This window comes from Aedes albopictus, chromosome 3 (assembly GCF_035046485.1).
Source record: "Aedes albopictus strain Foshan chromosome 3, AalbF5, whole genome shotgun sequence".
Classification (NCBI taxonomy): Eukaryota; Metazoa; Arthropoda; class Insecta; order Diptera; family Culicidae; genus Aedes; species Aedes albopictus.
In genome coordinates, this window is record NC_085138.1 from 5,546,302 (window position 1) to 5,561,049 (window position 14,748).

General features: G+C 37.4%; 1 protein-coding gene across 1 annotated transcript; it reads left to right on the plus strand.

The window, feature by feature from the left end:
* The first annotated feature begins 1,959 nt into the window (after positions 1 to 1,959).
* Positions 1,960 to 4,773, plus strand: LOC115254465 (eukaryotic translation initiation factor 2A). The gene is made up of 3 exons (XM_029852019.2): positions 1,960 to 2,090; positions 2,318 to 2,970; positions 3,039 to 4,773. Exons 1-3 carry the CDS (start codon positions 2,060 to 2,062, stop codon positions 4,266 to 4,268), a joined length of 1,914 nt encoding a protein of 637 aa, XP_029707879.2. The 5' UTR covers positions 1,960 to 2,059; the 3' UTR covers positions 4,269 to 4,773.
* Positions 4,774 to 14,748: the final 9,975 nt, after the last annotated feature.

Consider the following 14,748-nt stretch of genomic DNA (forward strand, 5'->3'; position numbering starts at 1 on the left):
TGTTGGTGCGAAGATAATAATTACAAAATACACACTTGCAGAATTCTGTTTTATATTCGCTGAGTGGAATAGTTTTGACCGAGGTTTTGACGCTTCGGCGGACCAAGCCACCACACTTTCTCCTTCATTAATTTTCATTATTCCACAGATTGTGTGGCATTTTAACACAGGTACAAAAACAGACGTCATCAGTTGCGACTGTTTATATAACCAACACAAACACGTATGATTAGCCCCTTTTTCACCATTGACCAATCCAAATGCCTGTGTGGTAGTGATTTGTGTTCAAAATCCCCGTATTAGGAATTTATAAGAACTGTCAAAACATCTTTCGTTCTCCCGTATATGCATAGGCTTGCATAAGGTATCGTGAGATTAAATTTGGAGAATTCAATTGTTTCTACCAGCAACCTTAGCCTACCTTACCTTACGTTACAAAAAGCGAACCGATCACGCCAAACGCTCCTCGCATTTTTCATCGGGGATGGTGAGAGCACGTCGAATTCGAACAAACCACACCTACCCTTCGTCTATCGAGCGGGCCGATCTAAATACCGCAATGCGAAATCGCGGGCCAACCCGCACACATCACACCGTCCAAACAAGATTCGATCATGCACGAGCAGCACTGCTAGTGCCAGCCGACACCAACACATCCACAAAAACTGAGCAGCTGGCTCACCCTGCTGCTTTCATCCCTCCTGCTTTTCACGACCAAGCCGCACACGCACCATTTCTTTCGGTTTCGGATGCGCTTACTTTTTATCCGATTCACTTTTGTTTTTATTGAACTTTTCACTGCACCCACTTCACTGAACTTACACAAACATCACACTCCCGGGCAAAGCAGTTATGCTGGGTGATTTGTTTGAAACATTTTGAAATTTTTAATCCAAAACCTGGCAGGTTCGCCAATGTGAAATCCACCAATTGCTCCTAACAATCACCCAGCATACTGTACACTCTGAACACACAACCGACTGCTTGGCGCGCCTACTGAGGACTGTCGGGTGCTTGAGTGGGTAGAGTCTATCATCATAATAACAATGACAGCTGCTGTCTAGGCTGGCCCAAACCATAGGCTGGCCCACACCACACAGTTTCGTAAAATAGACTATAGGTTCCAAGGTCCCTGGTTCCAAGTGGACTACGCGTTCGAAGGAAGGAATTAAACGGCAAAAGAAAGTAATTTGTCGGAAACGAATTATAAAAGCACGCGGTACTTGGAAAAGCTTTATTACTGATGACATTTGCAAAACAAGGTTAATTCAGGTTAGTTCAGGTATGCTCAGTTATAGGGCACTGCACGAAATCCTCTCCTTCTCTTTCACTCTTACAGAAGTTTTGTAAACAACAAGGCCAAGAAACGTCAAAATCCCATACAAATTCAAAACAGTGCAGTGGCCTATATCGGACGTTTAGTTAAAACAGCAAGCGAGTAAAGGAAAACACCGTTTTAATTCATCAACTGTAACTGATTCTTCCGTTCGCCCTTAAGTGATTGGTGGGTAAAACCGGGGTGGGTGGAATTTGAAACATTCCAAACACGAAACAATCTTTTGATTCAGTGTAGGCCATTTTTGACAGCAGCAGTGTCACTGTGACACATCTGTCATGAGAAAGTCTTGTGTACACGGAGAAACTGAAAAACTCAAAATTAGGTACTTTTAAACTCAATTTTGAGTTCTTTTTCATCTCCCTTTTCATGCGCTCTTTCTGTTGTTGTCAGAGAGTGAAGAGAGAAACAGCCCAACTTTTGCAGTTCCGTGCGTCAAGCCAACGCTGAGTTTCTAGCACAGTACTCAAATTTGAGTGAATACAACTTAGTCAAAATTTCGGTTGGGTGGAAAAAACTTAAAATTAGGTATTTTTTTCACATGGAAGCAAGCGGGAACAACCCAACAAAAACATCGATTCCATCAACTCAAAATTGGCTTGACGCACGCAACCCCGAAGTTGGGTGGAAAGAACTCACTTTTGGGTAGTTTCGTCTCTCCGTGTACGTGATCAGCGAGGTTAGTTGAAAAGTGGAAATCGCACTTTAGGAGCATTGTGAACAATGGCAAACGGAATATCTCCTGCTTTGGCTAGTAAGTATCGGGTTTTAACTCAGTATTAGATTTGCAGACGAAAAACAAATTGATAAGGTTTGTGGAGATGTGAAAATCTGGTTAAAATATTGCAATAAATGGTGGAAAACTTCGATCGAAAAAATCAAGCAAGGTTGACGTCATTGTTTTTCTTCTGCATCTCGAGCATCGGAAAACCGCAGGCAGATTGTTTATGGTTTTTGATTTTCTCATGTTTCTATTTCCAGTTCGCTCCTCCACCGGAGTGGAAGTATGGAAGTCGGACGCTTTCAGAGCTCCGTATGTTCCGGACTCCGGATTTGCTCGAGATGAGAGCAAATTGTGTCGTGCTATTGTTTATAGCCCTAATGGTCGATTTCTGGCGTGGGCAAACGGGACCACGGTGCAGATCTGCACGGTTCCCGACTGGAAGGTGGTGCACAAGCTTCCGCGACCGAAAGCATTCTACCTCAAATTTTCACCAGGTAGCACGTACCTGATGACGTGGGAACCCTACACGGAGAACCCGAAGGACGAGGTTAAGGAAAAGCCCAATCTGTTTCTGTACGATGTGGCCAGCGGGAAGGAGGTGTACTCCATCATCCAGAAGCGCCATGCCGATTGGCAGATGCATTGGGCTGCTGACGAGAGCCTGGCTGCCGTGCTGGTCGGCGGAGAAGTTCTGTTCTACGAGGTAAAGCCAAAGGCGGACTTTCCGACGAAGCCTACGAAGCGTTTGGGAGGGGCGAGGAATGGTGGCGTGTCGGTGTCCCCCGGTCCAAGCCCACCGTACGTGGCGTTCTATGTGCCGGGCACCAAGGGAGCGCCGTCGATGTGTCGCCTTTTCCGCTATCCTAACCTTGAGGCGAACCAACCGATTGCATCCAAGAGTTTCTTCCAGGTGAGTTTTGTATTCATTACCCAAATGTTGCATAGTTACTTACATAAATTCCGTTACCTCTCTTTCAGGCCGACAAGGTGGAAATGCTGTGGAATCAAAAAGGAACCGGTGTGCTGCTGTTGACCAGCACCGACGTCGATCAGACCGGTCAGTCCTACTACGGCAAGCAGGCACTTCACTTCATGACCGTAAAGGGCGACTCGTTTGCCGTTCAACTCAACACTGAAGGATCGTTACATGCCGTGGCCTGGAGCCCTCGGTCAACTGAATTTTGCGTTGTGTACGGATTCATGCCGGCCAAGGCGACGTTGTACAACTTGAAGTGTGACGTCGTCTTCGAGTTTGGAACCGGAAACAGAAACTCCATCTATTACAACGAGTTTGGAAATTTGCTGGTATTTGGTGGCTTCGGAAATTTGACCGGTTACGTCGAAGTCTGGGACCTCAACAAAAAGAAGCAGATCGCTGAACTCAAGGCTCCGGATACAACACTGCTGGAATGGAGTCCAGTTGGAGATGTGTTCCTGACGGCGACAACTGCTCCGAGGTTGAGAATGTCCAACGGTTTCAAAATCTGGCACCACACCGGTGCTCTTCTGCATGAGACTCATTGGCCAGAAAAGCAGGAACTGCTGGAAGTTGTCTGGCAGAAATATGCCTCGGGTGTTCTGAAAGAGAACACGGTGTCCAATGAAAAAATCGAAGGAATTGCATCGAAAACTCCTCAGGCTAGCAAGCAGAAGTACGTTCCGCCAGGAATGCGGAACAGCATAAGCGCCGGAAGTGGAGAAACGGCTAGCAGTGCTGCCTCTGCTCGGGCCCCGATCCCGGGTCTTCCGCCTGGTTATCGCTCAAGCGTACAACAAGCCAAGGACAAAAAGCAGAAAAACAAGAACAAACCGAAAGCGAACGACGGAACTGCCGGTCAAGCAAACCAGAACAACAAAACCGCCAACGGAACGCAAAACAACCGGGCCGCATCCGCCGGAAACGGAGCTTCCACCGGAACAAATCAAGAGAAAAAATCCCGCCCAAAAACGGCTCCCAATCCGAATCCCAATCCTGCTCAGGAAGAGAATGGAAGCCCACCGGCAGCACCAAAACCGGCGGCAACCCAGAAGGGAAGCGGTGATCCAGAAAAGGACAAAAAGATCAAGAGCATCAACAAAAAACTCAAGGACATCAAACTCCTGAAGGAAAAGAACGAACGCGGAGAAAAACTGGAGCAGACTCAGATCATCAAGATGAACTCGGAAGCGGAACTCATCAAGGAACTGAAAGCTTTGAAAACGTCGTAAATTTTAGATTTTTATTTCTGTTCTTGCAATGCTAGTTCACTGCTCTTTGAAATGAACAATGACTCTTAACACCCCCACCTCCCCATTTCTGTTCCTCCTCGATGGATGTTTGAATATGATCCAGACCAAAGCATATTTTGACAAGCATCCCCTCTTCAATCTCAAGTTCAGGATAGTGAAATTCAAAACCCCTAACTATTGCATTTGTAAACTAAGAAAATGAGTCTCTTCTGTTCAACAAAAAAAAACCGGATATTTTCGAGCGTCGTCTATTTTTTGAGAGTTGGTAATTTAGCATGAGAACGCTGCTGTTTGTGTACTACCCTGCAGATGCAGCAGCAACTACAATTGTAAACGAAAGACTTACACTCAGATGAAAAAAAAACAAGAAAAAACGTACAGCGAATAAGGAAATTACAAAAAATAGCTGCATTGTAAAAATATTAGTAGTATCATCAGCCAGATTATCGGAGAAAATTTTACCAATAAAATCTCTACAGCGGGACTTGATGTGTTGAGATAATTGCGATGACAGCATCCTTTCTCGGAAACATTCAAAATATAGTTACAGAAGAATGTTTCTGTTATTGCAGAGAAGCATGGAACTTGGAGAACTTATCAGGTGATGTTTTGGTGGGTTCACGAGAAAAGAGCTGCGCGATCTTTTGCGTTCCAGGTAGTTCCAATGTGTTCTAGGGGATTTCACGGACGTTCCACGGAGTTTCAAAGGATTTCAGAAGCGTTTGAGAAGTTTTTGGGAGCGTTCAAGTGGTTTTCAGGGGTGTCGTTCCAAGAGGTTTTAGAGGGTTTCCGGGGGATCCCATGGGATTCTTGGGGTTAAAGTCCCCAAATCTCCTCAAGCGTCTTGAAAACCCGATGAACCCTTCCTGAAACTTTTTTGAGAGCATCCTAAAACCTTCCGAACCCACTTCTAGACCCTCTGAAATCCCCTACAACCGTTTGAAGAAGATTCTAAATATGTTTCCGAAAGTATCGCTAAAGAAATTTCAGAAGAAATTAAAAAAAAACTTAAGAAAATTCTAAATGAATTCCAGTAAAAAATCTAAAAACAGGAGTATTTTAAGAATCTATTGATGGATTTTCTGAAGAAACTCCGGGAGGAACACATGAAGAAACACCTGGAAACCTCTGGTGGAATGCCTAATAAAACATTTTGAGATATTTTTGGAAAAAAAAATCCTAGAGAAATCTTGTAATAAAAATTCTAAACATTTTTTCAAATAAAATTCTGGAGCAATCCATGGAGAAATTCCTAGAGGTACGCTTGGAGAAGAAATCCCAGAGGAATTTCTGAAAAAAAATGCATTGAGGTATACCTACACTACCCGTCATAAGTACGGACTCACAAAAAGTATTGCAACAATATTGCATCACCCTGACTCACCTCGGTATCTCCAAAACCTGAGGACTTACAAAGATGTTGTCTTCAGCAAAGTTATTCAGGAGCCCAAAACCAACAACTTTCCTGAAGGCGGCATTTTTGTAGGTTATCTGGCTTTAGAGATATCGAGGTGAGTCAGGGTGATGCAATATTGTTGCAATACTTTTTGTGAGTCCGTACTTATGACGGGTAGTGTATGTGCACTGCGTATGATCGCATAGTTGACGTAACCACCATTGGCAATGACAGCATACACAAGCTAATATCTAGCAATTGTAAACATTTGGGATCAATTTTATTCAACAGAGTAGTACAAGATTCAATCCTTAGTTAGTTGTTAACGGGTTAAGAATCTTGAATTTCGTATTGTTTATTGATAAAATTTGAAAAGAGTGTTGAAAACTACAGTGGCGCTTACGTCAACTATGCGAATATGAACAGTATAGTGAATATGTGGGAGAATGTCTTCCAGCCTTTCCATAAGAATTCTTATGAGAATCTCTGATAGAATCTGTAGAAACATTTCTGGTGGAATCCTTGGAGAATTTTTTTAAACCTTTTTTAAGAAAGCACGGAGAGAAATCAGTCTAGTTTGAATCAACCAAAATTTTGGTTGGCGTTCAAAATCTGATTTTTATTACTCCAACGTAAACAAATGTTTCATTCTAGGTTGGGGTTTCTTTCGAAACAAATGATTTTTAAAAGTACATTTTACCTGAATGATTTGCTTCCTCCAAAGTCATGTTTGCTTTGATTCAAACTAAGATTGCACCCTTTATCAACCGCTAGCATGTTTGCTTTTACCAAAAGATAGGTTGGTGAAAATGGTTCGTCGTTGACAAAACCAAACTAGACCTTAGGTTGGATTACATCAAGATGTTAATTGAAAATAACCTAAAACTTTGTTTGGGTGGAAATCAACCTAAAAAATGGTTCGAAGCAAACTAAGTTATTAGTTTGTCCACATCACTGGGTGTTGCGCAGCTGTACTCCTCCTACTTGCTTGTATTGTGGTCAGCTGCTGCTTGCTCCGCTTCAGTTTTCAGATCGTTGGCATGTGCGCCTTGAAAGTGCAATTGGTTACTAACTGCAATGGGTCCGTAGAATTGCATCCGGGAGACAAATTTGAGGCAACATAAACATCAATAGTGTACGGGTAAGTTTCATTCATATGTAGTTCAATTGTATTTTTTCTAAATCATTACCAAAATGCCGATTTTAGATTGACGCACTGTTCGAGCTTCTGCGTCTCACCACAAAGCAATTACTCAACGTTACGACCGGATTTTCTGTATGCGTAAGCGAAATTGAGGACACCCAACGATGTTTTTTTGTGAAGGTAGACCATTCTGACCAGATTCTGACCCTTACGGAAGTTGAAGAAATCAGGAAGAAATAGATATATGTGTGATACGAAAAATGTAAGCTAAATATGGTAAGAAGTAAAAATGTTCTGAGAATAAAAAATGTTGATACGTTCAATTGTTTATTGTTTCTTTTGTACATTATTTTCTATAAAAATGAAGAGAGCAAGAAGGAAGGGGAGGGTTCAGGAATTATAAACAAAGTAATTTCAATGAATTCATTGTTTAATTTGAACTATTGCGTTTGTTTGTTTCGAACCATTATTTGTTAAATTGAAACTAAGCAATTTGGCTGAAATAACAAATGTTTTAGTTTGTTATGAGAGCTGTCAAAATGGAACGACCAATATAATGGTAAATTTAAACAAAATTTGGTTGCATTCAGCTGTTGAACCCTCAAATCAATTACCTAGTATTTTAGTTTGCTTCAACGAACGCCAGCAGTCGAATGAAGCTAAGATTTTGTTTGTGCAAAAATCAACCTTGAAATTTGGTTGAATCGTGCTAAGTTTTGTTTGTATTTATCAAATATTTTTCTCCGTGTAGCCTTAGAGGAATTTCTGGAAGAGAAATGTCTTGAAGGAATATATAAAAGAATGTGAAGAAATCTTGAGAATTTCCTTTATAGGTAATCTCTAGTGGAATTTCTAAAGCAATCTGGAGAAAATTATATATAAGGCTTATGAGGAAATTTTGAAGGAGTTCTGAAATCCTGATTCTTAATGTATCCGTGAAACTTATTCTAAAAAAAGTCCATGGAGTGTTTTTGAGAAAGTTCATTGAAGGTTTTCTAGACCCTTAGAGAAGTTTCTATAAGAATCCCTGCAGAAAGTTCCCGAATGCATCTCACATTTTTTTTTAAAGAGTCCCTGGAGGAATTTCTAAAAAAAAATCCGAGGGAGGTTTTCTGACATATACATGGTGCGTGAGATATTTTTGCACTAAATCATATCGTAATCATAAAACACGTTTTAACAATAATTCGACAATAGATCTATTCTAAATGATTTTTTCGCGAACAATTGTGATTATTTCAATGATTTATAGGGTGTCCCAGAAAGTATGGGCACAACTTTGTATAGCGAAAATACAATAATTTTCTTAACAAACAACAATTTTTATATTTTTGTATTTTTATTCAGAATATTTTAATTGAGTCCTGTAAAGAGTTTAGAGATTAAAAAGGGTTTTTGTATGCAGAATGTTTAAAATGAAAAAAAAAAACATCTTTTAAAACTTCTGCACAAACTACTTTTTTACGGTTTTGCCAAATATCCAAATTCGAAACATTTATTTCAATTTTTTTCACATGATACATTCGAAAACATGTTTCCTTAGATGGTTGATTGATTTTTTTTATAAAAATATGTTTTGCCTGTGCGTACGGGTATTTCAGAATTTTGAGAAAACTGAAAAAAATCACCTTCTCTATTTCTGGATGAGACATGCCCACAGACATTCGAGTTTTGAAACATGTTCTGACGAGAATAAAATTAATTCAATTTTCACTTTATAAAGCTGAAGCATTTATTTTACTTATAGTGAAATAAAAATGTATTTTTTTCCATGTTGTTATACGTATTCAGAAGCTTGTTTTCAACTATAAGAAAAACGGGTTTTCAAAAATATCGGTTTTGGTGTTTCAATTTATTTTTCAGGTCCAAAAGTATAAGTTTTCAATTAAAACAAAGGGTTGTATAATAGATACGCATGTAGAAATACACGGATATATTTTTTTAAATTTTTATCGAGCTTAATTTCATGCGTAGAAAACAATTAGTTAAGCGATGTTTTTGAAAAATATACCAATTTGTGCAGAAGTTTTAAAAGGTCTTTCAGGGAATGTTCTACCGCATTCAAACGAAGTATGAAATGCAAGTTTTAATAATTGGCATTTGATGTTGATATATTAAGGCAGGATATGTGTGAAAATAAAGTTTGTTTATGCATCCATTCCCAAATGGCAGAGCTGCAAAGTTGTGCCCATACTTTCTGGGACACCCTATGGGAAGAAAAAAGTGGTCCTAATATCGATAACCTTTTTTGTACGATCCTGAGAACCGCTGCAAGTCCGTTTTAGTTTTGTTCTCTATATTTTGGTCAACAATTGTGTTATTTTAGGTAAAACTAGAATATTTTGTTGTACGAGGAGCTCCAATGGTATCATCGTTATGTGTGCCGTTCAAAAAATATCCCATACGTCTGAAGTTTATATGATAAAATTGGTACAAATATGTGCAGGAATGGCATAGTTTTAGTTTTCTGCCACTAGATGGCACTGGAAGCGTTCAATAACCCTTATTTTTAGTATTATTATAGGGAATTCTATGCGGAACATCTTTGTTGAAGACCGCTAAGTGATCCGATGCTTGCTAAAAAAAGTTGTATCCTAGACTTAGTGTATCGAAAAAACAACCAGTTTTTATTGATGCTATTCGATAATGTATTAAAATGACCACGTCAAAATTATTTAAATTATAATTTTTGAAGCATATCTGTATCATTACGTCTCGTGTATCATTATCGGGCTTTAGTTTAGTTCAGTTTTATTTCTTACCAAAAATTTAGAAAGAGGGAAAGCCCCTTTGAGTGATTTCCTTTTTCTCTTTATGAAATCGTTCTTAAAAAGGCATAAAACCTCTTTATCTTTTCACAAAACATTTACAAAGGTAATATAATAACTTATAATAAAGGCATTGCAGAGCCAAATCTTGAAAATGGGCCAAAATCCTAATCTTGAATGAAAATGTCATCTACCGCTGAAATATCTTGTAAACTCTGAAACGAAAGATTTAGAAAAAAAAAAGGAATACCATGCTATGTAGGAAATGTCATTCAAAAATCTATAAAGTATTTTCATCAAACAAAGATTTTTGCTTTCCAAAATATCGCGAACAGATTCTGGAACCCTGTGATGATGTATCCTAATATCACCAATAAATGTAGTTCTAGGTACAACATATCTAGAACAATTAAAAACAATATTGTCAATATCCTCATAGGTTGAGCAAAAATCACATAAATTTGAATCTTTTATATCAATACGATATAATGATTAGACATAAGTCTCGAAAATGTACAAATGAAGTTTCGTCCAACAAATAAATTTTTAAACCATAAATTTTGATTGACTATGGGTCAAATGGAATGACACCAACGTCCCTTATCACTAGAATCCCATAAATATTGCCAACTTATTAACGACTCAAATATTCAGATGAAGCAATTTGTCGACGATATTCAACCCAGTTACGAACACCTAGTTTGGCTAAAGCATCAGCTTGCTCATTACCATAAATATTAGAATGAGCAGGAACCCACACAAATTTGATAACAAAACCCTGAAGATGTAAATTATATAGTTCTTCTTTCAACTTCAAAATCATATGATGCGTATTAAAATTAAAATTAATGGATTTGATAGCATTCAAACAACCTAAACTATCTGAACATATAACAAAACATGTTTGGCGATAAATTTTTGATCAAAGTACATGTATAATATAATGCAGTTAATTCAGCAATGAAAATTGAGCAAGGAGATTGTAGTTTGAAAAAATATGTAGAAGAATAATTGTTAATACCAAATCCAGCTACATTTTGGATTAATGATCCATCAGAAAAGTAAAATTGATTAGGGTCCAAGCCAACAAATTTACGTTGAAATAAAATAGGTGCAAAACGAGGATATTCATAATTTGGAATTTGTTTTAGTTCATGATAAAAGGACAAGTCAACTAGTGGATTAAATGAATGACATAAGGGAACCGAACTTGGTATGATATTTACCGAAGAACAATAATTAAAAGAATCTTAAATTCTACAAGTAGGATTTATTTCAGATAAGTATTTTAAAATATTAACTACTGGATGATTATTATTGAAGCATTGCAACAAAAATTTCGATCAAAAAAACGATCAAATCTGACTATACATGTCAATGGTTGCTACTCCGTTATTGATCTGAGCTGGTACCAATTGCACTGAGATCCAAAAGAATAAGGGCTGGGACACTCCACTTATTCTCAAAGTGCAATTCTAGCAGGTCATACATTTTTGGATCAATACCGGCGCCGGCCACGTCCTTATAGTCAGTTGGGAAGGGAAAGGAATGTTAGAGTGTGCTGGTTGTTGCTACTAAAGACCGAGATCACCTCTGCATCCCCACATCCAGCACGGACTGGGGTATTTGTTAGACGGAAAGGATGGGAGATCTGGGAGTCACCGTTGGGTCGGTGATGCGATCCATGGATAGGGAGTTATTTATAGTGTTCGTAAGGTGATAGATTGTGTGGTGAATGAGGTGAATATGGTCAAGCGGCACAGCACGCTTTGGTTGCATAACTTGTAGGCGTTAATATACACTGTGCTGTGAGTGGAAATTGGAAGGAAGGGAAACGACTTTTTTCCAATTCGTTTCTGGTTCCAGCGATAGCTATGAACATATGAAAATATATGAGTTGTATACGTAGAGAAGAGAGAGAGGGAGAGAGATAGAGAGAGATAAAGTGGATAGAAAGATACAAAGTAGGATGAAAAGGGACGGGCCAGGGATTGAACCCATGACCTTCTGCATACGAATCAGAAACGGTAGCCACTAGACCACCAAGCCCGTATTGCAGCATTGCAACAAAAATTTGTTATTTAATTCATTGAAACGAATTTTATTATCGGGCTTTTACACATTACATTTTACTGATTTCGTCTTATTTACACAACAAATAGTAGAACCCGAAATGTTACTGGGTGCGCAAACTTCTGGAGGAATTCCTAGTGGAATTTTTAGATAAATTAAAAGTTGTGTGAATTTCGGATAACCCCTGTACAACTTTTTCTCTGGAGGAATTATTGCTCAAATTTATGAATATTTTTTTGAAAAGAATTGAGTAATTTTAGGAGTAAATTCTGCAAAACAAAGAATACTTTGTGGAATTTGTAGAATTTCTAAATAAATCCCTGTAGGAAATTCCGGAAGGAATCCATAAAAGAATCCGTGAGGGATTTTTTTTGGCGAATACTCGGACAAATTTCCATAGTAATTTCTGGAAGAATTTTTTTCAACAATTGGCGCAATTTTTCATTATTATTATTACTTTTATCTTCTGTTGATAAACGCTGTTAGATATATTAATGAAGTCTTATTTTTATATTTTTCTCAACAGGTAGGTAATATCTAACGGGAAAGAAACCGGAAGCTTTAACGTTTGGGAGCATTGGAGGTGCACCTGACTCATTGATACGTCTGACAATGGTATGGCTGCTGGCTTGCTGTTACAGACTTCGAGTTAAGGTAGGTACATTTATATATATACATACCTATGATTTGAACATTTGTTTTTGATAATTGATAATCACCTTCAAAAATGACGTTTTGGAAATACATGGGAAATATATGGAATAATCTAATTGCTTAACTTCTAAAATGATCTAAAGTGAGGTTAAGCATCACGACATCCAATTTCGGGTAGTAAACATTAAATTTTTGATAATTTTCTTATGGCACAATATAGCGAAACGTAATTGCTCTTTCCAATTTTGCAATGTTTGTACCGTCGTGCGGGGTTACTTTTAAAATGCGGGGCTACTTTGGACACTTTCGAATATGGATTTTTTGAATTCGAAATATGGTTCAAATCTGTTTGATGTCTTTGGGACTATTACGAAGCAATAGTTTTCCCTCCATTTGGTTGAAATTATTTTTCAAACAGACCGTTTATTGCTTGGCAGGACGCGAAAATACATCGAATAAATCAATAAAATATACATAAAGTATCAGAACATTTGGTCTGTAAGCATTGTTTCTACAGTTCATAAATTTCAAAGGGTTGATCAATTCATTCAAAATATATCATCGTAGCATATACAATCGAATATTTTTATAGTTATACATTATAAATGACCATTTCACCCAAATAAAGGATTGATGGTCCTTTTTTTCAGGCTATTTATATAGCAATATTACGCTGCTCATAATACCAAAGGTAGCACGGAACCATCTTCAAACGCATATTTTTGTTGAAATCATGTCTGATATAGTATACTACAGTATTGGTACAAAGTAGTTTTCTAAATAAACCTGGAATTTGAAATGCAATTTTGTTTTAGATAAAAATGTCCAAAGTAGCCCCCATCTGGTTCTATATGAGATGTGTCCGATTGGTGTATGAACAACTTTTTTGTTTATTGATGGATTTAGTTCAAATTTTGCATACATCCTACATACATACTCACAATTATTATGTGTAAAAATTGTGGAAATCCATTCACTACTCTGGGAGTTATAATGTCATAAAGTTGAAAAATCATGAAAAAGTGTAAAAAGAAGCCCCGCACGACGGTAATTTAACATTTTATTCGCTGATTGTGATTATGGTGTGACTGCTTCAAAATTTGACGATCTTATTTACATGATTCTGTTCCAGGAATATATTTTTATATTTCTGTCGTTTATTGATAGTTTTAAACAATGAACATTATATTACACTAGTTTACAGCATTTTTGTACTCGGTAAGCTGATGATCATTTTTAGTGTAGAATCATGCCCCGAGTTCGAAAACGCGAAGGAAAAAAAAATACAGTAGAGCGGAATTTTTTTCGACTTTTCATACGTCGATTTGAATCGATGTTTGTTCTATTTTTAAGCAAAGTAGCTCCCTTTATATATCTCTAACATCTCTATGACCAATGCTCCGACTGAACTAAAATTTTTACTGTGACTGTCTAATATTTAATGTTTCAAATGTATATTGAGAAATAGTTTTTAATTGATATTTTCTTACTAAAAAAATGCAAATCTTCATTATTTTTAGAAATTTAGCTCAAATTTAAGAAGTTTGACCTATTTAATCACCAATATCTCGAATCCCACTAATTTGATGCGAAAATTATGTTCGGATGATCCAATCATATTATATTCAGCTTTCTATTTAAATATTGAAAATTCGTTGACGGCAACGCAACATATTTGAATTTTAGTAAATTCATTATTTAAAAAAAAACTGTACAGCTTGATTTTCAGGAAAAAAAAAACAAAAACTGTTCTTCTTAATTATTTTTTGTAGCACCATCTTTACATGAGAACATTTCACAAAACTGTTATTATTATTATTATTATTTAAGCCCCTTCGAGTGATTTTCGCAATCTTTCTCAAAAAGGCACAAAACCTCTTTATCTTTTCAGAAAACATTTCAATATAAACTATATTGGAAGGCAAAAAATTCACAAAACTATGTCCTACAGACTATTTTTGCAATTACCGACATAAAAACGAAAGCGAAACAACGTGTCGCAAACCTAAAGACTGGATTATCTAGTTTTTTTTCGAAACTTTAAAAGCATTGTTTGCAAAATTTTAAGAAGTACTCCTAGTGTAACTAATGGAAAATATGAAAAGCTTCTTGTTTGAATTCTTTCGGACAAATGTGAACCTTGTAGAGCAGTTTTTGACCAATTTCGTAATGTGAATCCAAAAAATGTTTTATTACCATGAAAGCATTTCACTTCATTTTTTAGAAGATTAGATAACTAGGACTTCTTAGTTTCCACCAAAAATTGTCCACGAGTTTCCAAGTACAGCCCAGTTTCGTATTCAAAAGGAATAGCTCAAGAAAGTTCTTGACCGATTCCTGGCAAAACAATCCACAGTGACAGCCATTTAAATTGTCATTCCGTCGTAACTGCGTACTGCGATCGAAGAAAAACGGTCTCTTGGG

Bases quoted from the DNA above. Each gene is read 5' to 3' on its own strand.
- LOC115254465 (XM_029852019.2), top strand. From the start codon at position 2,060: ATGGCAAACGGAATATCTCCTGCTTTGGCTA. The intron at 2,091-2,317 runs GTAAGTATCGGG...TTCTATTTCCAG, and splicing joins AATATCTCCTGCTTTGGCTA to TTCGCTCCTCCACCGGAGTG. The intron at 2,971-3,038 runs GTGAGTTTTGTA...CCTCTCTTTCAG, and splicing joins CATCCAAGAGTTTCTTCCAG to GCCGACAAGGTGGAAATGCT.